The 25,425-nt window shown below is 39.0% G+C and overlaps 3 protein-coding genes across 3 annotated transcripts; 2 read left to right on the forward strand and 1 right to left on the reverse strand.

The window, feature by feature from the left end:
• Window positions 1-10,024: 10,024 nt before the first annotated feature.
• LOC139116391 (somatostatin receptor type 2-like) lies at window positions 10,025-11,053 on the forward strand. The gene has a single exon (XM_070679028.1). The coding sequence runs from the start codon at window positions 10,025-10,027 to the stop codon at window positions 11,051-11,053; it is 1,029 nt and encodes a 342-aa protein (XP_070535129.1).
• Window positions 11,054-14,238: 3,185 nt separating this feature from the next.
• On the forward strand, window positions 14,239-15,297 carry LOC139116392 (heparan sulfate glucosamine 3-O-sulfotransferase 5-like). Its single transcript, XM_070679029.1, has one exon. It carries the CDS (start codon window positions 14,239-14,241, stop codon window positions 15,295-15,297), a length of 1,059 nt encoding a protein of 352 aa, XP_070535130.1.
• Window positions 15,298-20,583: 5,286 nt separating this feature from the next.
• On the reverse strand, window positions 20,584-25,379 carry LOC139116096 (uncharacterized). Its single transcript, XM_070678635.1, has 4 exons — window positions 25,117-25,379; window positions 22,856-23,227; window positions 22,034-22,163; window positions 20,584-21,643 (listed from the first exon to the last, which is right to left on the reverse strand). The coding sequence occupies exons 2-4, from the start codon at window positions 23,127-23,129 to the stop codon at window positions 20,968-20,970; spliced, it is 1,080 nt and encodes a 359-aa protein (XP_070534736.1). The 5' UTR covers window positions 23,130-23,227; window positions 25,117-25,379; the 3' UTR covers window positions 20,584-20,967.
• Between the last annotated feature and the right edge of the window lie 46 nt (window positions 25,380-25,425).

Raw genomic sequence — 25,425 nt, forward strand, 5'->3', positions numbered from 1 at the left:
TCAACTGTCGAAGAAACAAATTAGCAACTTTACGCTAAATTTCCCCTTTAGCGCGGAAAACGGCGATTTTACCCTCAATTTCGATATAGTACGTCAATAGAGTCATTCATGAAAATGTTGACAGAGACTAAACAGGTTTTATTTCATCCGTATTCCCTACTGATAAAGGGTTTGACGAGCAATGGCTCGAGGCCGAGTTCCACGAGGCAACTCATTGAGCAACACAGCAGGCGATGTAATTTGCTTGCTGCGTTGCCCATCGAGTTGCTCAATGAGTTGTCCTGAGGTACTCGGCTTTACCTTTTCACGGAGATTGTGCGAGTGCACAACTGCATTATTGTTGCTTTTTCATGATGTCGTTTTGAGCTGAAAACCCCATACGAAAGGAAATCGCCGATTATGCCATGAAATTCACAGTAGCGTGTGCTGAATGCATTATTTTAACCGATTTATCATTTGCTTTGCCACGCACATTTACATTCGTGTTGCATGATAATAAAACCTTACCTGCAAAACAACTGTGAACCTTCACATATATTAAACAATTCAGCTTTCATGATTTTATTTCAAGGGTTTTGGCTGGATTTAAGATAGCTTTATCTCTCTGTCACGTTTTCCTCGTATTGTTGTACAATATTGCGTTAACTCCCGGTGATCAAGCCGTGCTCCTCCTGCTGTAGAATGTTGAGACAGAGCACACATTTGGCACAACTTTGTCGACAAGTGAACCTTCCAAATGTCCTTAGTTTTTGCCATACTGAAGCTGACGTATAAACCGATTTTGAATGGTGAACACTTTATCTTGTTAACCTTGCTTTCGTGCAAATAATCTACTGTTTATTTTCGCATATAGGTGAATACTTGAAACTGTGATTTCAATGTCAGTAAAGATAATTTGGTCATTTGGCGACTCTTATTGTCAAGATGTGCTCAGTGAACTCAAAAACCGCTTCTTTTACGTTTTTGAAGGATTGGTAAAACATTTCTTCAAGAAAATTGTGTGCATATATGAAAAACATCGATTTTTACAACGCGTGGGCATACCTTTAAGGGTCACTTTGTCCAGATGTACGACCCATAACTTCGGAGACGTCCATTGTTTAGAATACTTGAAACGATATCTTAGAGTCATTTTCAGTAATGGTGATCATAATAGTCAAGGTTCATACGATGTATGAAAGTATGCATATGTCTACTCTCTCTTTTTTATGCGAAATACGCTGACATTGAACCCATAATACAACACCATCGTATAACGACATTGACGAAACCATGACGACGACCTTGCCATGTGGCGCATACTGAATAAAATATGGATACTCGAACGCCTGAAATGCAAAGGCTAAAAAAATACGGAGATCTAATGTGTCAAAAGCTACCATTTGTAAGCTCTTCAGCAAAATGGGCCATTTCGCGCCACTAAAGCTTTCATTCGCTCTTTGCTTTACGAGCAGGGTGAACATACTGCAACAATCTCATTTGAAACATTTTCCGTTCCCCAAATTGATGACATCATTTGCAAAGAGCTAACAGATCGCCCAGATATCGTCTCCTTGAACGCCATTGGTCAGTGCGCCATGATCTATATCCAGATAATGGATATGCTTCTTTTATGAGAGTTGTGTTTTCTGTGTTCTACGTTGCCGAATACTTTTTTATCGCTTTACATCATTATAGGTAGTTCTTCGCGCCGTATCGACGCGAGACAAACTCACCGTTCAATAGGAAAGACAAGGCAATTGTGACCATTTTTAATGATAATATTATTTATTATTATTATATCTTTATTTCGGACTTGAGCGTCCATATAATAGTCAAATAAGGCAATAGTATGAAAATTCAGTTACAAAATTAAATTATGGTTGAAAGATAGAAAAATTGATTATATCTACATACATAATCCAATGGGTTTCTTTTTAAACAGACATTTAAACATAGAGTAACTTATTCCAGTGTTTTACCATCTCTGAGTTGAAGTACAATGATTTACATACATTTCGTACAATTGCATTGCTACTTTTCAAAAGTCTTTGTCTCAGGCTGTTAATCTGATTTCTCAGAAGAGCATCAAAGTTGCTTATTCTGTTAGATACAAACATTAGACTCGCGCTGCTCCGTTTCTCATAACCCAATAACAGTCGTGCAGCATTATTGTAAGCAACTTTCAATTTTCTCAAGACATTTGCATAATAGCTATTCCATATTGGTCCCCCATACAACTGATAACAATAGGCTTTAAATAGAATGCATTTAACATGAAAAGTACACATGTGGAATTTTCTCATTAGCATATTCGCTACTACGTAAAAATATCTCGTCTGCCGCTCAATGTCATCATCATCTCTGAAATGGTCAGTTAACACGAACCCTAGATGTTTTTTCTTAACAACAAAGGTTAATTTAACCCCATTCAGATACACACATGGAATGCGCCGAATCTTACTGTGATTCGCAAACACGCACATACAGTTAGTCTTTTTACTGTTGAAAATGATGTCATGAATATCACTATAATGAGTACAGAGATCTATTAACTTTTGTGTACCTTTGACAGAAGGACTAATCAAGCAGATATCATCCGCGTACATTAAGTGATTAACAAAAATGCCACCAATATTACAGCCAGTATTCAAGTTTGATAAGAGAACACTCAAATTATCAATATAGATATTAAAGAGCTTGGTGATAAAATACCACCTTGCTTTACACCGTTAGTGACAGTAAAACCCTCAGATAAACATGTACCCCAACGAATAATAATAGTTTGAGTTCGATACCATTTGACAAGAAATCTGACAAGGTAAATGGGAATTTTACGTTGAATTAATTTCTTGAAAAGCGTCCAATGGTTCACTCTGTCAAAAGCCTTAGAGGCGTCCATAAATGTAATAAATACATTACTACCATGTTGTCTATAATAATTGATAATTTCCTTCAAAATAAAGACGCACATATCAGTGGAATGTCCTGACTTAAAACCAAATTGGTTATCAGTCGTTCCCAGATAAGAATCAATGTGACGCAATAAAACAAGTTCAATTATTTTAGAAGCAATAGTGGAAAGTGCAACAGGACGATAATTGTTTTATCTGTAATATCACTATTTTTGTCTTTGATAATTGGAACAAGGATAGTGTTAGAAAGTCGTCTAGGGCAAACTACATGGACAAGCATAGCTGTTAAGCACATACTTAGCAAAACAGAAACTTTCTGACTGGCAAATATAAAGTGCTCAGCGGCAAGATAATCTGAACCAGACGTTTTTCCAGTCTGTAGCCTACTAATTGCATCACTTATGTCACCTGGTAATACAGTGAAATTGTCTTGCAGTGAACAACTGTTCATAGCATCTCATAGCGATCTCCGCAATCTATCTCCGTCAGACTCTTTGCTCTACGTTCTCAAACTTGCGAAAGTGGTAATACGTTTGCAAGACGTATATCCGTCTCTCAATGAGCCACTAGTCATGATTAACGCGTATTTTCAAATAAGCGAAGTATAGATGACCAAGTCTAAGCTGTGCAGACTTCAACATAATAAAACTTAAGTTATCGAATCTCGCACCAAATCGCTATCTGTACCTCCTCTGTGATGGAGATGCCATTACATTAAGAAGTAGAGAAAAAATATCGAAAATTGAGTTCCTCTTTCAGGAAATATAAATCACAAGTTGCCCATTTCACTGGATCAGTTGTCTGTCTGTCTGTCTCGGTCGATTCCAAAGTCAGTCTTTTTCAGGGGAGAAAGGGTACGTGAATTATATATGCAGAGTCCTTCTCGCTTTAGCGACATTGTTCATCTACGATGGTGAGGCGAACTGACGTTTGAAAGCCAGTCTCTTCGGTAAGTTTACAGACTCGCGGTTTCTCTAAACACAATTGTCAGACAACCTTTTTTATCGCTTACATTTTTTTAAAATTAGCTTTGCGCTCGTCATCTGTGCATATCTCGTATTAACGCTTTCGAAAAATCAAAAACACACTTGTTCACCTGCTTTTCTGCCAATTGTTTGTCGATATGAGAGAGTGCGAATTTGTAGATTCATTCGCTATTTACTTCAGGTACTTATAAAGGATCAGTTAACAGCAGTTATCTCAAGTTATGGCACAACGTTCTAACGGAGTGCATTACTTTTTATCACGATATTTTGAAGTGGTTCTCTGCACAGCTTAGACTTGGTCATCTATACTTCGCTTATTTGAAAATACGCGTTAATCATGACTAGTGGCTCATTGAGAGACGGATATACGTCTTGCAAACGTATTACCACTTTCGCAAGTTTGAGAACGTAGAGCAAAGAGTCTGACGGAGATAGATTGCGGAGATCGCCAGCCAATCGGTGTCGTTGAGTATAGTTTGCCGATGTTACTCTGCATGTCTATCAACTAAATGTGTTGTACCAACATTAAACATATATATATATATATATATATATATATATATATATATATATATATATATATATATATATATATATATATATATATATATATATACTTCGCAGCACTTTGCGGAATATCAGCTTTTTATGCAAATACCATCAATTACGAAAAGGATCATAACAGAGCCCTATAGACAGAGCAGAATTAACTATACCTGGCCTGATGATGTCGATCTTTCCTGTAAATACACATTTGAAGGCATATTTACAACACCAGATTATCCAATTTAATGGCATTTCATTACCTTTAAAGAAATGTGTGTTTGTAGATACATACATACATACATACATACATACATACATACATACATACATACATACATACATACATACATACATACATACATACATACATACATACATACATACATACATACATACATACATACATACATACATACATACATACATACATACATACATACATACATACATACATACATAGATACATACATAGATACATAGATACATAGATACATAGATACATACATACATACATAGATACATAGATACATAGATACATACATACATACATACATACATACATGCATGCATGCATGCATGCATGCATGCATGCATACATACATACATACATACATACATACATACATACATACATACATACATACATACATACATACATACATACATACATACATACATACATACATACATACATACATACATACATACATACATACATACAGTTAAATACATAGTTAATATAGATGGACAAATATGGCATGCCGCTATACAAACAGACAAAGTCAGTACAGGCACACGTCTGCACGCCTCTCTACCTCCTTATCTGTCCCTACCTTTTTGCGTGTCAAGCATAAATCCATTTGTGCCATATTTCTTAAGAAGTAGACAGCGGGGTCAACAGCGCGGCTGTCTGAACCACTTTGTTCATATTCACATTGGAACCTGATTGACCCTGTAGTACGGGAAAAATGTGTTGAAATTTGACGTAGTCTCTACGTCCATTACTTACACAACAAATCACGTTTCGAAGACCATCACTGCATTTGTGAATTTCAGAAAGATAAGCTTATACATGCGAAGACAGCAATATTGCTCCGCGGACGAAAAATTGCTAGCGGCAAAGTCGATGAACGCTGGAAAAGGGTCTTTTGAAAAAAAACGCGATGTGAGTCAAATTTGGCTCGATGAATAAAGAGAGCCGAAAACATGACAATGAAAAACGAGCCTATTTTGAAACACACAATGATTGGTATATGCAACTTGCAAGCTTTGGCGATTTGGAACTATTCCCCGAATAAACACTTGATATCGTTTTCAATCAGAAATCAAATGTCAAGCGTTGATGCACACGATTGAGAATTCTACGAAGAGACCGTATTGCTTGGCAACCGACACAGAAAGCTTACAGGAACTGAGAAGATTTATGAGGCAATGTTAAACAGAAGAGTGTCATTGAACTTGAATAATTGTATATTAACGCGTCAACTCTGGTCACGGTAAATTACCAGTGAGATTCGTTCTCAGAGCGGAACGATTAGTGGCACCTTAATAAATTTCCGAGTTTTCCTTCTTGCACTTACGTCTTTTTGTGTTGACTTTGCTTTTTTCCATTTACTTTCTTTACCGATAAACAAACATTACATTTGTCGATGGGAAGGTCACGTGTAACTTTTGACAATGTGTGACGCACGACGTCATAATGGTAGCGTCACCCTGAACTACCGTCACAGAATTTTAATACAATTATTGACGACCATTGTCACTTTGCTTGCTCATTGCAATAATGCTTCCTAATCGGAACACAGTGTTCTCATCACTGAAGCACATGCCTTAGATGATGGCAGCTAGCTTGGATGATCAAACTTTCAGAATTTAAGTTGCCCTACCTGCAATTACCCTGTGTTTGAATTTTCAAGTACGAGTCTCTAGTATCAAGTGTAAAATAGGATGGCTTTGATCAGTCCTGAAGCAAGTGTCCCTTGTGGATGCCTTGGCTTCCGGTCAGATATAACACGTCGTATTTCAATACTGAGAGCCTTCTGTTATTTTCTCTCGCAGCGTTATCTTGTGCATTCGAATTCACGACTTTCTTGACAAAGATAAACTGAACATATAATTTGTAACTTTTACACTTTGAGTGACGGTAATGTGAGTATTGCAAACTCTGTTATACTGGAGAATTTGAAGTTAGGAAAATATGCCATTTGAATTTACAATGTACTATGTGAATATTTTACATTGCGAGACCAAATGTACGCAACCTAATATTCTTGAATATTGCTTTAATTAATGTTTAAGTTTGATCTTCTCATTAAGCAACTTACGCAGATGTGCTATGATATATATCATATATTTTTGCAAAATATGATACCCTGGGATAGTGAAAATTCAAAGCTTAGCAATTCTATAAAATAAGCGATAGTCCTTTCAGTGTATAGGCACAACCTTTAAGGTAGCGGTAAGGCTAGAGCGTCAGTTATAAACTTCAATAAAACTATTAAAACATGAAAGAAGTCAACATTCTCTGTGGAATAAAAAAACTAGACATTTGGGGTCATAAGCATTCCAGAGTTATAGCCCATTGAAACTTCTGAAAAACTGACCAAATAAGGAAGTTGGGGTCCTTAGTGTATTAAGTATGGTAGAGGTCCCCTAGCTTTTAAAAAAATGTTTGAAAAGGGAAAGTCATTTTTTACTGTTTTTTAGGAAAGTTTGACAAGGCAGTGCTTGCATTCAGAATGCGTGACTGCTATTATAAATGCATTTTTAGATTCTTTGAGTGTCAAAGAGGTGTCAAAAGTGAGATTAACCAAAAAGACTGCTATTTGACTTCAAAAAGGGGTGCAAATATGGCTTGTTTTCAACAATTTTGACAGAATAACAGTTTTCCTACATAATTTTATACCAATTAAATCCAACCTTTGAAATGAGATATGGACATGGAATTTTTACAGCCTTTTAACAAGGTTACAGATAAGATTTGTACGGCATAATTTTCCTGTATTTGAAGTACTTTTTTGAAAAATCACATTTTGAAATTTGAAAGAATTTTTAATAATTTTTTGATATGTAAACCCATGTAAAATCATAAAAACAAATTTTATTTACAAATCCTGCCGTACAAATCTTACAATTAATAGTGTCAACATATTTATAACTAATGTGGTAATATTAATTTATTATTAAATTCAAAGATGTAAAAAAATATGAAAAATTAAATTTTAATATTGATTGGTGTCATATTTCAAAATCATGGCTACAAACATACAATTTTTATATTCTTTGGAGAAAGTATTAATTGAGGGAGTTATCCTGAAAATTTGAACTAAATATCTTGATTCTAACACTTGAAACTTGACATTAACTCTGAGAAAAGAATTGGTGCAAAATAGCCTTTACCGCTACCTTAAAAGAAAGTTTAAGGGGCAGTTTTTAAGGTAGATGGATGTCTTCAACAGAAATACCTTTAATGTGTGAAATCTACTAAATGCTTCATCCCATACCCGGTAGATTGTCATCTCATTTGATTGAGAAGAGCTGACAAATTGGAATTTAAAAAATTCTTTCCATTCAATTTCGATTACGTAGAGGATAAATATCACTTTGTCCTTCTCTCTGAAGTATGTCACATTCTTTTCCAGAAAAAAGTAAGTAATATAGCACTGCTGGTTTATATCATAATCCATATTACTATCATCTCCTGTTTATTAGAATTCGATTTGGACCATTATATCATGGGAGTGATTGGAATTACTACATGCGATTTTTTCGCGTTTACAAATTTCACCCCACTCTCCGGCTAACAAGGCATGCACACTAATTTCAAAATTCAAAACTTTTTAGTCGACTCTCATGTGAATATTTCCTTTTTCAAAAAAGCAGCGTGGCTGCAGCTCTTTGCAATTCTTCTGAGTATTTTCTTTTTCCATTTTGACCACCTTCAAAAGTTGAATGATCGATGCCTTAACAAACCACTACTTCAGTGACAGAAACGATATGTCTGGTTCGGGGGAAGGGAAATTGAATATTATCTAAATCAAAGCGGGAGGTATGCTATACTCGAAATGTTCTCATTAATGAAAGATATTGCTTCCCATTTTAACTTCAACGCGTATCACGATGTTGCTTAATAATACAACATTCAATACCAAGTAATGTCCATTAGCACACCGGTTTCGGCCAATAAATGGATATTCATGTATACAGACTCCCATGTTAGTTTTACAATAACTACAGCTAACATGCCAAGAGGAAATATTCCCAACTGCTTTACTTTGTAACAATACCAGAGGGCCTTGCAGGTGTAAAAGGTCTGTTTCCTGACGGTGCTTTGGAAAAAACAGGCGTCCTGCGGACAATTGCAATCTCCTGGGTGCTAGAAGACAGCACCCCTCTTGGCTGTTTCTAAAGTGCCACAAGAAAAAACGTGACTGCTTTGAACAGTATTCTATCAGATAAATGGGCCATTCCCTAGACTTAGGGTTCAACCATTATACCTTGAGAGGGGTGACCAAAATGGAAAAGAACCAGCAGAGTAAAATTGCTATAAATCGTTTTCAGACAGGCTGCTCTCTCTCTCTCTCTCTCTCTCCTCTCTCTCTCTCTCTCTCTTCTCTCTCTCTCCTCTCTCTCTCTCTCTCTCTCTCTCTCTCTGATATATATTATATATATATTAAATATATCTCTCTCAGATATATATATAATATATATATATATATATATATATATAGAGAGAGAGAGAGAGAGAGAGAGAGAGAGAGAGAGAGAGAGAGAGAGAGAGAGAGAGAGAGAGAGAGAGAGAGAGAGAGAAAGAGAGAGAGAGAGAGGGGAGGAGGGAGAGGTGGAATTTACAAGGGGTGTGCATGCCATACCAAATCAGAAGAACAAATACGTGAAATTTGGGAACGCGGAAAAATTCCATGTCGACATTCTAATTATGTGCTCGGATGCATTGGTCTTGCTTGATAGCTTGATACAAAACTCAAGTTTACTCCAAAGCTGCATGACAGTTTTGTCTACGTTTGTTATCTAATAACTGACATTTTAGCCTTGTCTACGACTGTCCGAATTTCAATATGCACACTCTAAACTTTGACGAGCCACTGTTCTTTCAATTCTTTGTGAATTCTTTATACTTTTTTTAACATTTCTCTGTTCCTTTAATAACAACGCCTGATAGTAAAGTGGCTCTGCCATGAATTACTGGCGGTGGTTTTCAATGACAAGTCGACCGAGAAACACATTGCGTTTGATAATCACTAAGCTGAATGTTAATCAAACGTTACGTGGACAAGTGATAAGCATCTGTTCAAAACCTAAATAGTCTGCGCAAAGATGCAGTAATTTCTCCACATTACCCAATATTACCAGCTCATTCGTCGGCAAGCAGATGAATATAACACGCATTAATTAAACGAGCCTAATTAACCAAGATCACCCCTGGCGTAACATGTTTTGCTATTTTCCCAAATTAGTCAAATACAATATGTTCTCATTAGCATGCCGATTACAACCGCAAGCATAAAACACTGATTAGTTACTTTGCTTATTACACAGGTATCCATCTTCTATCTCTCTACTTGGTCTCAAATCGTCATTATGGACGGAACCGACTACCTCTCCTCCAACTTTTCGTCGTCTCCTTTCAACTTCACACCTGGTTATCCGGACTTTGACTTATCCTGCCAAATAGACGCGTTTGTACAGAGTGCTACAGCGTTGTTCATTTGTATACTGGGATTGCTTGGCAACGGCATCTTCCTGTTCGTGGTTACCAGGACACGAGCTTTTCGCACCATCCTGGATGCGCTTCTAATCAACCTGTGTCTTGCTGATTCGACATATCTGCTTGGGAATGCTTGCCTTTCTGTATGTATTCTGTACCGTAAGGAACATTGTGTGTTTTTGCTCCATCACAAAGAACTCTGCTCACTTATTCTCATCAACGCAGCTATGCTCTACGTATCCATTTTTACCATAGCCGTCATCGGTTTCGAGCGCTACATGGCCGTGCGAAAGCCGCTGCAGAACCAATTGGCAGGGATGAGTCCGCGAACTAGAACGGCGATCCTTATCATCGTATGCTGGTCGCTCGGCATCGTCGACATGGCATCTCAAGCCGGCGTGACACAGTGTGTAATGTTCACAGCTGACGAGTGGAGGAAAGTTTATATTGATGTGATCGGTATACTCAGCATCCTCGTTCCCATGCTGTGTACAATCACCTGGTACGCACTGACCATCAGAGTATTGAAGAGAACGCCAAAAACTGAAGGAAGTAGCTCAGGAAAGAAAGACGACAAGCAAATCATCAGAATGTGTGTCATCACGGCCAGTGTTGCGTTCATATTCTCCTTACCTAAGTGCATACAATCACTCATCGCCTTACTCGAGTTACGCGATATCATCCGAGTTAAGTTGGGCATCAAGATCTGTCTGAACAATTTCGCTGTCTACTTGCTTCTCCTCAACTCGACAGTAAACCCGTTCATATACAACGCCGTGAGCTCTCGTTATCGGCGAGCGTTTCGGAACGCGTTCTCCCGGAATCACAAAGTGTCGCCCTCTGGGGGCTATACAAACCAACTTTCTAGTCGACAACAAAACAGCCTACCCCAGGGTGTGTAGGTTTTTGCAACTTGTGCGTTGAAGACCGAGAACAATGTTTATTTGGAATACGCATGACGGTACAAGGTGCATATCGACTTGACATTTAACAGATCGATTGAAAGATGAGAACAACACGTATTGTTGTCCAAAATGTCAATAACAATGCCTAAATCACATCAAATCGGATATTGGTAAAACGATCACTCTATCAATAACATTTTTACTCGCATCGTTTCTCAATTTACTCCTTTCGAGCAATATGAGCAACATCCGTGTTTGTATTTCACCCTTTTTAAACGTATTTTTCAAAGGTTGTTTAAAGATTTTACCACTGTGTCGTCATATAGCGCAATACTCTCAAAACACACAATATTTGTTGGTGAATACAGAAGGGCCGGAGTTTCGTGCTCCCCAAATGCTGTTTTCACGAAGAATGTACACGCAATATCCGCATTTTGATGACTTTTTGCACCCAGAAAAAAGTTACAATTATGAATTAAATTACCCGAAAAATTTTAACTCAAATCAGATTTACCAACTCATTGTCTTTGGCAAAATCACGGCTTGCGGATTTAAGTCTGAACTCACTGGTGTCATTGTATGGGGTAGGCTGAGGGGAGTGGCCATACCATCTTAGAGGAGCCAACAAAACGGGATCAAATTTACAGACCGGATATTAATGTAATTTGTTCATTCCTTTCTGCTCCTGTATAAACATTCTCATAACTTAAGGCTCTACGCAAAGCTCTATCGATCCTTTCTGCTCCTGTATAAACATTCTCATAACTTAAGGCTCTACGCAAAGCTCTATCGACTCCATAAAATATGTCCAATCTTGGAATGCAAGCACGTCCCAATTTTGATCACCCCTCCCAAGGTCTAATGGGCCACCCTTAGCAGAACTAATACAAGGGCTGTTGGCGTAAATGCACGTGTCACCATAGACAGTAGGAGCGAGATGGTTTAACCTGTTAACTTAAAACTACTGTAAACTTCATTAATTTTACTTGGTGGCAAGCATTAATTGTCGTGATTGCATCCAATTTAATGACAGCTTCAACGTTAACATAATTTTATAATAGCATTTCAAGACACTCTACCAATACTTGACTCATTTGCCCAGGCGCTATTTGACTCTTCTTGACAAATCGCCTAATCTTTCCTTGTTATACGCACAATAGTATTTCATAAGTAATACGTATTTATCATTGTAAGAATATTTATGTCATGTAGATTTTTAATAACTTTTGATAACTTTATGAACAAATTTAACGACAGGGAACATACTCCCAATTTATTGGCAAGCGACTGATGTCAATTTTATGTACTTTGATTTTATCTCGTCATGATGTTTTTACGACACTTCATTTCGTTTTTACAGGAAAATATTAATTATTCAAAGATTACAAATTTCAATACTATTTCGTGGCTGCAAAGATACATATCATTGATTTATATCTTTAATTCGGCCGTTACTTATCCAGATCACTGTCTTTGGTTTCGAACCGTTAATCACGTAATATATGTCTCTATTACCTGTTTGATTGGCTAATAAACGACCCAATACACATTATGTTGTTATTCGCTGATAATTATATTAATATGCTGGAAGAATTCTGAAATCTGTACACCAGACAAGACAAGACTGCAGAAACTAGGAGGATCCGACGAAGTGACTGATGATTTATTATCGGTGAACACCAAAGCCACTTTTAGATTGTAGGTTGTGTTATTGTTTGTCGTCCTGACGTCACAGAGACTCCTAGACAGTTCGGATGAATAAAAATTCAGACTCAATTTTATTAGATACCATTTCTGAGAAATACTTTCCAAAATGAGAAGATACAACAGAAAAAGGCACCATTTCAATTTTTAAATAAAGATCTACACGAAGACGCGAAGAAAAGGCTTTGAAAAAGCGACGATATCGAAATACGTGACAACCAGAAACACATGCTACCAAGTTAATTACTGTACCGGAGACCCACATTTCTGTACGGAGATTATAATTGAAATGCATCATATCATACATCTAAGTTAATTTGATTCATTTTTACAGGTATTCCATATGACTTCAAGAATGCCAAAAAAGATGTAAGAACATTTTCTATGGCAATAACGATCTATTGCAAAAGAAAGTCGCCCTTCTTTAATAAAGTTCCCTGGTTAGACATTCATTCTTGTTATGGATGTATCTTACAAAGCGAGAAGTGGACCACGCATACAGCGGTTGCATTGATCAAGAAGACTTTCAAGTATAGCAGGATTCTGTACCTTAGTTCTATCATGGCATCCATCAAAGAAATTGACCTCCACTGATAAAATGACGATGGGAGTAATTGTGCATCCACGTATGGATCAGCAGATGCATGTATGTAAACACCTAACACAATTAAACCCGTATTACTGGTTGCAGTTTAAATATTTATTATTCAAATGTGGGGGTCAACAATGGTTGGTATATCGTCAGTTTTGTCACTCTGTTTCTGTTTCAGATTTTTAATAATTACTGTCCATGCATTTACCTGTATTTTTTGCTTATTTAATTTCTGTTCAAACCTGGTTTGTTTCTTTGTCCGTACCTCCCTGCGTTTCTGTCTGTACATGTCCTTTTTCTGTCATCGTCCCTGTTTCAGTAACTGTCTGTCGCTCTATCTCTCTCTATCTGTCTGCCTGTCTGTCTGTGTCTCTGTGTCTGCCTGTCTGTCTGTGTCTGTCTGTCTGTCTGTCTGTCTGTCTGTCTGTCTGTCTGTCTGTCTCTCTGTCTCTCTGTCTCTGTCTCTGTCTCTCTCTCTCTCTCTCTCTCTCTCTCTCTCTCTCTCTCTCTCTCTCTCTCTCTCTCTCTCTCTCTCTCTCTCTCTCTCTCTCTCTCTCTCTCTCTCTCCAAATAGCTCTGCACAATTCCCAATAGGTGGCGTCACCTTGCGGAAGGATTTATTCAAATACTTTTATTGGTCATCATATCTGTTCATACGTGTGATTAATGTTTCCATGACACATGGCACACATCGCTGGCAGTCGTCGCATATGATAGAATAGTAGATAATAATCATTGTGTTCTAGACCTAAATCACACTTTAGATAAAGTCGCGACCAAGATGGTATCTTGCTCCCAAATAAAGAAGGTCTTTCGTTCGCGATCGGCAGAGGTGTGTGTAATGTGTGCCATCGCTTTCGTAGCCTCGGTTATGTTTGTAAGAATAATGGACGCGCCAAGTATCGACGCACCGCGACCGAACGATCTGGAGCTGGGACCGAACAAATATGGCGATAGTGAAAGTGCTTCGTCGTGGTTCAACCCGGGGGCTTTGTTGTCGACTTCATGGGACGCAAGCTCGAATATCAGAAGATATATCGCCGAACGGCTTTCCGCTTCGTGTTACATACCGTCTAATCCCCTTTTTCAACAAGGAAGTATCATGAAAAAATCCCTGCGAGAACGGAAGAGCTGCAAACAGCGACTCCCATCCGCCATTGTAGCTGGAGTAAAGAAATGTGGCGGGCAACAAATTTACCAGTTTCTTCGTCTCCATCCACAGGTTGCCGGAACTGAAAAAGATCTAAATTTTTTCGATAACGTCGGCTACAATGTTACGTCTCCAGAAGCGTACAGGTTACAAATGCCGTATTCTACGACCAAACAAATCACTATGGACGCAGACCAGTCTCTGTTCCAAAGACCTTACAATGCCCCGCAATTGGTTCGCAAATTTCTGTCCCCGAATGTAAAAATCATTTTCGTGTTATGCGATCCCGTTGAAAGGCTCTTAGCGGACTACTTTTCTCAGTGGATGAAGGAAAACTCGGGTCTTATGAACCGCGATGAGCGGGTTACTTTCGCCATGCGCTTTCAAGCATCCGCTTTGGACAAAACACAGACTTTCCGAATGGACGAACGCAACGAATTTTTGGACCTCAGCGTGTACGTACAACATTTAATCAGGTGGCTCCAACAGTTTACGACAGACAGTATCCTGGCTGTGGACGGCGATTTGTTTAAACTGAACCCTGCCTCCGAGATGAAAAAAATTGAAGACTTTCTCGGGCTTCGGAACTTCTTTCGGAAGGGTCACTTCTTTAACAATGACAACACCGGCCAAACTTGCATCAATTTCCCTCAACAGTTCTGTCCCCCTCGAGCCAAACAGCATCCTGAGCTGGAAGACTGGGCAACTAACAAACTGTGTGAGTTCTTCAAACCTTACAATGACGGACTGTTAGATATACTGAATCAAAGAATGTCCTGGATGAATAACTGTTAGCGGCCGTCAAATAGTTCAGTGTCAAAAGAAGGAGGCGTTTGAAGAGACCAAAATGTCACTGAAACGATTCTTTATGCACTGCATCAGTCGAAAACCCGGGTTGTCACAGAAGAATTTGAATTTGTGCAATTTGATCTGAAGCGCTCATATTATTTATTCATTTTGCATATTTACCATCCTACTACATGCATCGTGTACGTCCAGTCCCTGGACAGTTCGGCACATCTGTGTCTAACCATCCTTTTCGGGAATCTGCTAGCTTAGAGTGTCTTTCATGAGGGATAAATACAAAAATACCCCTTAGTGGCAATCAACACCATTATCATTTCAATCACTGACTTGAATGTAGAGGTCATAGGTTACGGGGGCATTAACTTTACCAGCAACAGGTCGGCATTCTTCAATACATTATCGATTTTTTGGTTGTTTGGGATTCTACCATATTCGATGGGGTGAAAATGCCCCCTAATTTTTATATATAAATGTCGTAGTTCCACCAGAGCAGTGTTCAGTATATTTATTTTCGATTAGACTAAATGAGTGAGACCACTATATGAAAAGAACCGGGGAGATAGAGCTCCTGGTGTATCTATGGCAACATATTGTACGATGTGATACGTTTGGTGCCATGTGTGTCTGTTTGTTATACTAAATGTCTTCTGTACTCTCAGTGCCCTTCGTGAAACAAGCTGTTTTCGAAATTTTCGCTCGATTTATTTCCGCCTGGATGCAATGATCGCACATAGCAGCACATCCTACCGACATACACAGTACCATGCAATGTGTGATCGGCATGAGTGTACTTTCTATGCCTTTTGTCGATATTCAAATCACATCTCATCGGTATGATTCTAACCAAACAATTAAATGTGTGCATGTACAAAGGGCATGTTAACGTTTGCCAACAACACTTTTAAATTGCCAAAAATCTCGCCTGCCATTTGCAACCTGGGAAAATATTGTACTCATCAACTATTCTCTCTCTCTCTCTCTCTCTCTCTCTCTCTCTCTCTCTCTCTCTCTCTCTCTCTCTCTCTCTCTCTCTCTCTCTCTGTCAGTCTCTCTCTCTCTCTCTCTCTCTCTCTCTCTCTCTATATCTCTCTCTCTCTCTCTCTCTCTCTATATATATATATATATAAACTTTAAATTATTGATATTCATCAACTTGTTAGTTTTCCTGATCATTCAAAAACCTAAACTAAACAAATTAAACAAAACTTAGCCAAATGACCCTCGGCATCATATACCGGGCAGTTCAAATACTTTCAATATAATCCAGTTTGATGATTTGGACGAATCTGTTTGCAATGGCGTGCGACGCGTCACGACAAATACCGATGGTGTGTGATCAACACTTTTGAACAATGAAGCACACATGAAATTATAGCGCTACACGTGGCAATAAATGATGCTATAACACTAGTCATATCCGCTATATGATAATAGCAGTAGTAGGTATTATTTTTTTACTTTTTTCAAATTTTCAACGCTTTCACTGGTCTTATCCATTTAACGCTACTATTTTCTGGGTGTTCAGAATCACAACAATAGATTTAAGTGCCGCGGCAGATGTTGATCGACGCACGTTTTACGTTTTGCAGTAATGTTTGCTGAAATATCGCATTTCTATATTTCATTTTTTATCAATTAAAAATCCGCGAGAAACCAAACAATCGAATAATGAAAGCACTCGAAATCCACAATCACATAGGCTGATGAGCAAACTTGACAATATATAGGAGAGTGTTGACATCCAGTTGCCATGGGAACAGAGAGCGAAATATAAAATCTACCTTCGTATAATATTTAGTGATTCCAGCAATTCTGTGATACTAGCAATTTCTCGTGTGCCTGTGATCTTTAGACTTGGAAATACGTGATTAGGGTAAACTATGACAGCTGGGTGTACGCCATACAGGGGAGTTTTTCCACAATAAATCACAATAAATGCTAGAGTAATGAGCTGGAACAGCGTTCAGTCCTACTGCGCAGACTCCACTGTGATGATGCGGTGATGAACTACTTGCTACTATATTTTCCTGCGCTCATCAGTCGCAGAGTCAAGTGTACGTCGCCTTGGATGAAGTACGAAAGATACATGATAGGCGCTCAGCTGACTCTTCAATGTTAGCGACAGGCATCAACAAATTATATTGTCCACAACAAAGTGCGTGCAGCCAGATATCTCCAAGCGTCTCAGATAATACTTTTTTAATACTATCGATTAATATTTATTATTATTTTGTTGACTTGAGGTGATACAACTTTCCTTGGTTTGCAGGGGAAACGCTTCGTCAAACAGACAGACAATGTGCAGTTGATTAGGGCTGGAAAGCAAAACTGAGATAGGCTTGTTCTTGAGAAATGAGTCCGTCTTTGTCGTAACTCACAGCTCCTTGGGGTAATAAACGAGCGCTATAGCCCTCACGACCGGGCAACCTATGTTTAATAGCTTACACCGCCGGGTCCCATTTCATTTCCTTTCTGTGATTGTCAGCTAAATACTGCAAATGCAATAGTATGTGTGGAAACAACTCTTTTCCCGCGAATTTGTTGATCATTTACCGTTTGAAAATGCCCACCAACTGAAACGTGCTTTTACTCAAAGAATTCGCGTACTGGCTTTTTGTCAGACGAAGGCGCTTTCTCACTGCCGACTCGGACTCTAAGTACCTTGGAAAGAAGAGTTTGCGGAAAAACTCATGATATGAAAGTAATTTGACCGGGACAATACTCAGCAAGAAAGGTCGCTCCCGGCAGATCGTAATTAACTCATTTATTAAAGTCAACAGCTTTGTACTTCCAATTGGAAAACTAGATTCACTAATTTTCACGGTGGCTGCGCAAGGTTCAAGAAATTACGAATTTTTAATGTAAGGAAATTATTTGTTAAGCCGACTACTGGTTCGCCGGCACCAGCATTCGATACGACATATCAAACTATGACTGATCACTGATGATTGACCTGACAGAGTGTTACAACGGTCGAAAGGTAAGTACAAACACATTTGTAAATCATTCGTACTGGACGACAACCAAAGTTTGCACTTTCACATGTCGGACAGCTCCTTGGGGAATACTGTTGAGATGTATTCCATGGTCGACCTGATGTTGTTTTGACAAAATCAACATTTACCCTTTGAATTTTCCACTTTACATGTGATAATCTTGCCAGTTATACCGGAGGCACTGTCCAAATGAGACATCGTTCAATCCCTTGGTTGTTTGCATTCTTTCAATATCTCTCTGTGACGACCGCGCTTCAGAGAAAATCGTGGCTTTCACCGAGTATCGATGACTTTCTCGAAATTGGCTCGTCAATCAAGTATCAAAGCTCGGAGTAACTGGTGGCTGTGAGGATCAAATCGCAGGATAAAGGCGAACTCGCTGCTACAGCAGATGTGATATTAATTGCAAAATTGTTCTCAAGCACACCTGTAAATCTTTAGGACTGTTGCCAAATCCGCTCAATTACAAGTATTGGCTCTGATGCGGTTTATGAAAAACGTGGAATCAATGATCCAATAAGAATATTAATTACAGCATATATTGGTATGTTAATAAACTTGGTGATGACCTGACGAAAACGTCAAAGGCAGCAGACACTGAGCTTAATGAAATATTTGCTGTTTCCACTGTAGCTTGTCGCTCATTTTCTCCGCGATCGTTCATGGCGTCTCCATTGAAGTATATCGGGAGCTCGCTAACGTGAATATTAGGTTCCATCAGCCGTAACTTTTGATATATTTCCGTCATTTTTTCGAGTAAAAAGCGATTTGTTGGTCTGCTGCTCCTAATCGTTCAGAAATCATTGAATTTACACGCGTCGACACAACCTGTACGTGTGTGACTCCCATTGCTTTTGTTGATACGTGAATTCTGGTCTGGACTAGAATTCGTTGTGAAAAATTCAATCGCGTATTGCATGCAATGCATTGATTTAGTAAGGCCTGTGCTTTGTAATTCACATATCTAACGGAAGCAGAGAAGAAAATGTTCTAATTTTCTGGAACAAATTAAAAATTTACGGAAGAAAGGCCTCGAAGACAACAAAGGTAATATGAGTGTGCGCAGAAGAATTCAAAATTTTCCGCCCTAGAAATCCTTTTTGCCTTTGTTTCGGAAATTCTTCGGAATATAGGTCCGATAGTTACCGATGATCAAGATGATGTGATAATTTGGCGCAGAAAATGGCGAATGGATGTTTTCATCCTACATCGAATCTTCGACTTTTCTCTAACGTAGGCTTACCCGTCTGCAAGAGAAGCGCAACAGCATAGTTCTTCAGTCTGTCCTCTAACTTCTGCGATTCGATTACACATTATTACTCAGAACTCAACAAAGACAAGGGCTAAATGATCTCAGATAGAACCGCGAAGGGTTTTGGAAGATCCACAATCGTAAGAAATATGATTTCTCGGCGCTCCCTTTATGTGGAACAAACAATGGTCAAAATGCGGGATGTTCTCAGAATTATTCTAGCCCGTCCTCTACTTCCAATTTGACTTGGGAGTGGGGGCGCACTATTCAAACTTCCTTCCAGGCTAGAACGCTCGTCTCAGAGTCTTGTAATTCCGAGGTAACCAACGTTAGTACGAAATATCTCACAAAGGTTAACGCATCTTTAGCTGCGGCTGTTGACACCGAAATTTTTCAAGTAAAACACTAAATCTAAAAAACGATCGAGTTGATTTGCATACAAAGCAGACATTCGCCTGATTGGGTGGCGACATCCGCAGAGACGTTCACGTTTTCAAAAGTAACTTCATTAATTGCAATACAAGTTTGTTATGATCAAACCTAAATGAACGAGAAAATTTCACGTGATGGTTTTGTTCGCGTCAATGTTTATGATATGTTTATTCTGGCACATAATGAGAGAATTAATATTATCATTAGATGTATGCCTTTGCCATTAATTCAGTAATTCTTACATGTGTCATGATTGAGGCTATGCCATTCAGGGTTTGTTTAAAAACGCATATTTCGACGATAAGGAACAGGACGACGACTACGATGCCGCTACATACCAAAACACACCTAGACATGGGGAAAGCTGTATCTTTTGCGAGCATCTATAAGCCTGTCTACCAAGAAATAAATACGGTGAACTTGAAGCGAACTTGGAGTCCATCCTTTGAATGAACAAGACCAGAGTACCCCTGAGCGAGCCAAATCGAGTGACTCCCTTGCCAACAAAGCCGAAGTGTAACATCTCCAATCAGTATTCCAAGAAGGGCAAGGAGTTTGTTTTCAGTCTACAGAAAACATCATTGCTGCCATCCATTGTGATTTGATAGTATATTCTATGTTTTATTGCTTATAATTTTTTAAAACAAAAATGGATTTGCTGCGTAACAAACTTTTCGGCGTTTTAAAGTCAACTTGAAAAGACGCTTTTTTGAAATTATCAGTAACTTCTGGGTTTCCTCGTTCAGTAGAAGGTACATGAAGGCATGATAAGTTCATAATGTTATGAAAATGTAAACATCCTAATAGTATAAACTCTGAAAGAAAAATGAAATAGTATAAGCTGACAAATGTCACTTTTGTTAAAATTCCAACGTTACGTATCGTGTTGCATGACATGGTTGGGCATGGGAAATATCAAACTTTTAGACAACTCTAAAAAGTTCAGAGAACGACTGCAAGTTTACAGAAAATGTAAATTCATAGATCAATCTCGTCGTCTGGCTCAGTTTGGTGTAGTAAGAGGTGATGTTGTATGTTCATGTTACCGTTTGTGTCCGCTGGCAAAGCGTCATTTTTGGATTCACTGTAACTGTCTGAAGATGGGTCTGGATGTGATGGTTTACTATCGTCCGTCACTTCAGTACTATCAGAGTGTGTAGCGCCACAAACATGGCGCTCTTCCATTTCGATATCATCGCCTGCAGAGCGAACTGTCCTGCTATTCAAAGCAACCGCTGATGCATCCTGGGAAGTGTCCGTTTGCTCCCTATCACTGTTACTACTAGTAATTTCATTTTCCCTTTCGGTGGTGGCGCTTTCATTTCCTCCTGTAGTTGAATTTGTGAACACATCATCATCATTACCATTATTCAAGTGCTCCATGCTCCTTGCAAGATTTTCCATTGATCTGGCTAGTGCATATTCGTATGTCGGAGGTGGCGTGCAGACTTCTTCTTCGCCAACTTCTTCCACTTCTGCCAAGGTAACGTTTAATAGCTGAGATTGGGCTTCGGACGAGGGTGGGACGGAACCATTCTGCTCGATAGAGGCATCTGAGAATAAATCAGAGTAGGTCGGTGGGGGCGATGGTGGTGACGGCTCGCAGTTCTCTTGCAGCAGTAGTTCCTGTGGCAGTGGTTCGTCGTGATCACATCTGAAAGTATGAAATAACACAAAAATACATGAGTAAAAAGTTTACTGGAAGTCAATTTATTCATGATTAAAAATTGTAACTGTCAATTTGTGATATTATAATAATTGGATTAACATGACGCTGGTTCTGATTCTGAACAAGAATCTAAATCTTGCAGATTGTGTTGTATTTTAGCCTGAGTGAACATCACGTTTCTTTCAGAGAAACAGGAATATCGTACTACTGCTGTTAAATCAGACCACGTGATTCATCAGTCTCGAATGTGTGAGAGAACACTGACGTTATAGCGTTGACATTTTGAAATATACAAAATTTATACTCATCCCTGAAACAGACCGCCCCATCGGACGATATGATTCTAATAGTCGCCTACACTGCCATTGGACCCACCTTTCAGGATCGTCGAAGTCTTCTTGTTTGCAGTATCTCTTTGCAAATTTGACAAGGAGAATGAAGCAGATAAGGAGGACAACAAATCCCCCGATTCCTCCACCAGCGGAAAATAAACCCACGTTAGACTCTGCGAAAAAAACCCAAAAAAATTATACATTTTTCATTTATTCTTCCATGGTAGAGGTAGACGAATTGCATTGTTCGTTGTTGTACTTCATTGTCGATGAAAAGAAAATGGTATCTGGCTATTTGCATTCAAATTATACAAAATATAAAGATACATTTTTTTTACTTTTTATAATTCAATGCGTACCACATAACCACGGATTTGAACAATAGTAAACTGTTCGCATCCACTTAAAATTACAATTTTTGAAAGATTACAAAAGTTTGAAGCACTGGAAACTGTAACATGACACTTTCAGACAGTCGGTAAACAAGCGCACGTGCCGATGTAGTTTGTATTCTTTACAGAAAGACGTGCACACTTAAATTCATTTACTGGTTGGTGACGATATACTCACTCAGTCACACACCTATATACTTACACACTCACTTAATCAATCAATCGATCAGTAAATTCTTTTGCTCGCTCTCGCTCTCTCAACCACTCTCTGCCCTCCCCCGCTCATTCTTTGTGTCCAATAATCTCTCCTCTTTCCCGAACCCAAGTTCTTGCGAGGATGCAAAGCAAAAAGTACATTCTCCAACAATTGTAGCTTCGCGTGTTCATAACCACTTTTGATAGCCTTTTACCCTGGACACAAAGTACTGGTCTACTGTTACTACTGGTCAGGGAAAATGCAGTAATCGCCCTACCCTCTTCAAATGGATCATATCCTGGTTGTGTGATCACTTTAACAGGCGGAGTGTTAACTTTCCTGGCCAACGTCGTCAATGAGTGGCCACGTTTTGTTGTCTCATGATACACCGGTGGTAGGGTATTGAAGCCAGTACTGCTTGCTCGTCGTGACGTACTGGAGCCTGTACTGCTGGCTGATGTCGTGCTCTGATGTTTCGTCGGGGTGACCGATGTTGTGTTGTCATCACCGGCTGATGTATGTGTTCTATTTGTACTGGTGTTGTTTGCCATCTCGGACAAACGAAACACAGCGTCGTTGCAATCGGTTGAGGGCGTAAAACGACTCAAAATTCACAACAGACGTCACTTCACTGTGTTCGAGACCAGAACTGTAGAATCAAGCAACAACAGTCTGGAGTCAGTATGTTTATTTTAAAGATTAATATATATAAACCTCTACATAACGTGTATAAGTATCTTGAGTCGTAAAATATGTTTGTCGTAAAAATTCACATTCAGAGTCACAACTTTCTCGTCTAAATATATTTTATCCTTGTTTGTGGTATACATACGTTGGAAACCAGGTACAGCTTATCTGGTATCAGTAATAGCATGAATCACCTTTCACATGAAAGAGGGAGTATCGTTTGAGACAAATCCCCTTTCATTGATTTGTCACCGTTTGAACAACGCAGTCCATTGAAATCTCCTGTTTCTGACATAGCTTTCAAATGAGTCAATTTGCCATGTAGAGTGCTGTACCCGATGTTAACTTATAAAACCTGGCTTGTTAGTAATTTTTAAGAAGAGCTGGAAACTGGCGTTTGAGACGATATTTTCAGCGACCTAGGGACAGCCCGACAAACAGGTTAGAAAAAAAACAAGTTATCACCTGTGTTGTGTTGACAGTTAGGTTAATATACCGCCCTGGCGTCTACTGGTTCGGTGGGCATTCAATCAGTGATGGATAGTGAAACCTGTTTTCCAAATCTTTCCGCTTGGAAATTGATCACTAACTAATCGGCCACTTTATGTATCTTCTGTCATACTTCACATCGAGGGAATTTTTGTCTCTTTTTGATTAAAATATGGACTTACACAATAGTTTTCACAACACCAGTACGCGAGTACTCTGAACAGTTTGTTATTAAAGAATGGCAACAAACCTACTTTTGTGTGATCTTTAACTCATTCCATGAAGACTGGTCTTTTAACCATGAAGCTTTTTTTTGAGAAAAATGTTTTAATGCGAGATGTACACCCGTTTTTTGAACTGTATAGCTAAGAAATGCATGAAATCCGAACACGTCCTATTTGTTTATTCTTTTCCAGTTCGTGATGTGAAATGGACACTTGTGTCCGCATTCTCACCAGGTGCTGTGAAATGGACATTGTTCATTCACCTTAAAAAATGAATCTTGTGTCCGGATTCTCACCAGAAAATTACAACATGCTGCCCTGAAGTGTATCAGGGGTCAGTTTTTGTCCAAGCAACACAGAAAGCAGAAGCTGTCAAAAGGTCAATATCCGATTAAATATCAAACACGCCAATGTTCAATGCGCGTCCATTATGGGTAAATTTGAAACAAACAAGGCTTTTTTATCATTGTGTTTGCCTTATTGCAATATGTCATGTCAAATTTATTATTTGATAAACGCATATCAGTTGCACGCCACCCATACTCGCACGAACGCTGATAGACACTCACTGCAAATATATGCAATCACCTGTGGAACGATCAGAACTTACTTGCCGATAAGAAAAGTAGTACCGATGAGTCGCTTATCACGTCAAATCGTGCGCAATCACCTGCGCGAACAGCGCGAGCTTGGCTAATAATCTCGTGAAATGAACATCTATTACGTATTACATTTTTTGTTGACATTACCCACCCGAATATTTGTGTTCGCGGTGAAAAGCGCGTGGATCTCAAACGACCAAACACGGCATAACGAAATATCTGATCAATACGCAGATTGTGTTTTTCTCAGTGCTTGAGCGCTTACAGACATTCTGGAAGAAGTTCGTGTCGTATCTCAACAAATTCACCTCCGTAATGTTGTAATTTCATTTCTCTATCGGTTAGCATGACGCCTACGATACTAGACTGAGAACAAAGATTGTGCACCCCTATTACAAACGTAGGCCCTACATGCAAACATTTATGACGCCCTGTTGGTTTAAACCCATGGTAAAATATCCCTTGATTTATACGTGGGTACAACCAGCTTAGTGCTGGAGTCATCTGCGACAGATTTCTAAAAAGAGTAACCCTACCTGTTCTGTGAAGAGTCACCTGTTAGACGCTCTGCTATGATTCCATAGTTCCCCTCTTCCTCATATCAGCCACAGTTTTGGTAATTTCAGAGATGGTCCGCCGGATTTTCAGTCACACGAACTTCTTACACTTCATCAAACACGGTAAATTTACGAAACAAATTGTCCAGCCATGGCAGGTGAGGTCATCGACAGGGTTGACGAAAGCGGTCAGTAGAACCCCACCTCCACTCATGCGCACAACGTCTCGAAGGCAAGCACGGTGCCTGAGTTGGCGGAGAGGCCTGTCAATTATCAACGTGTTGTCGA

The sequence above is a fragment of the Ptychodera flava genome, chromosome 17 (assembly GCF_041260155.1).
Source record: "Ptychodera flava strain L36383 chromosome 17, AS_Pfla_20210202, whole genome shotgun sequence".
NCBI classification, from domain to species: Eukaryota; Metazoa; Hemichordata; class Enteropneusta; family Ptychoderidae; genus Ptychodera; species Ptychodera flava.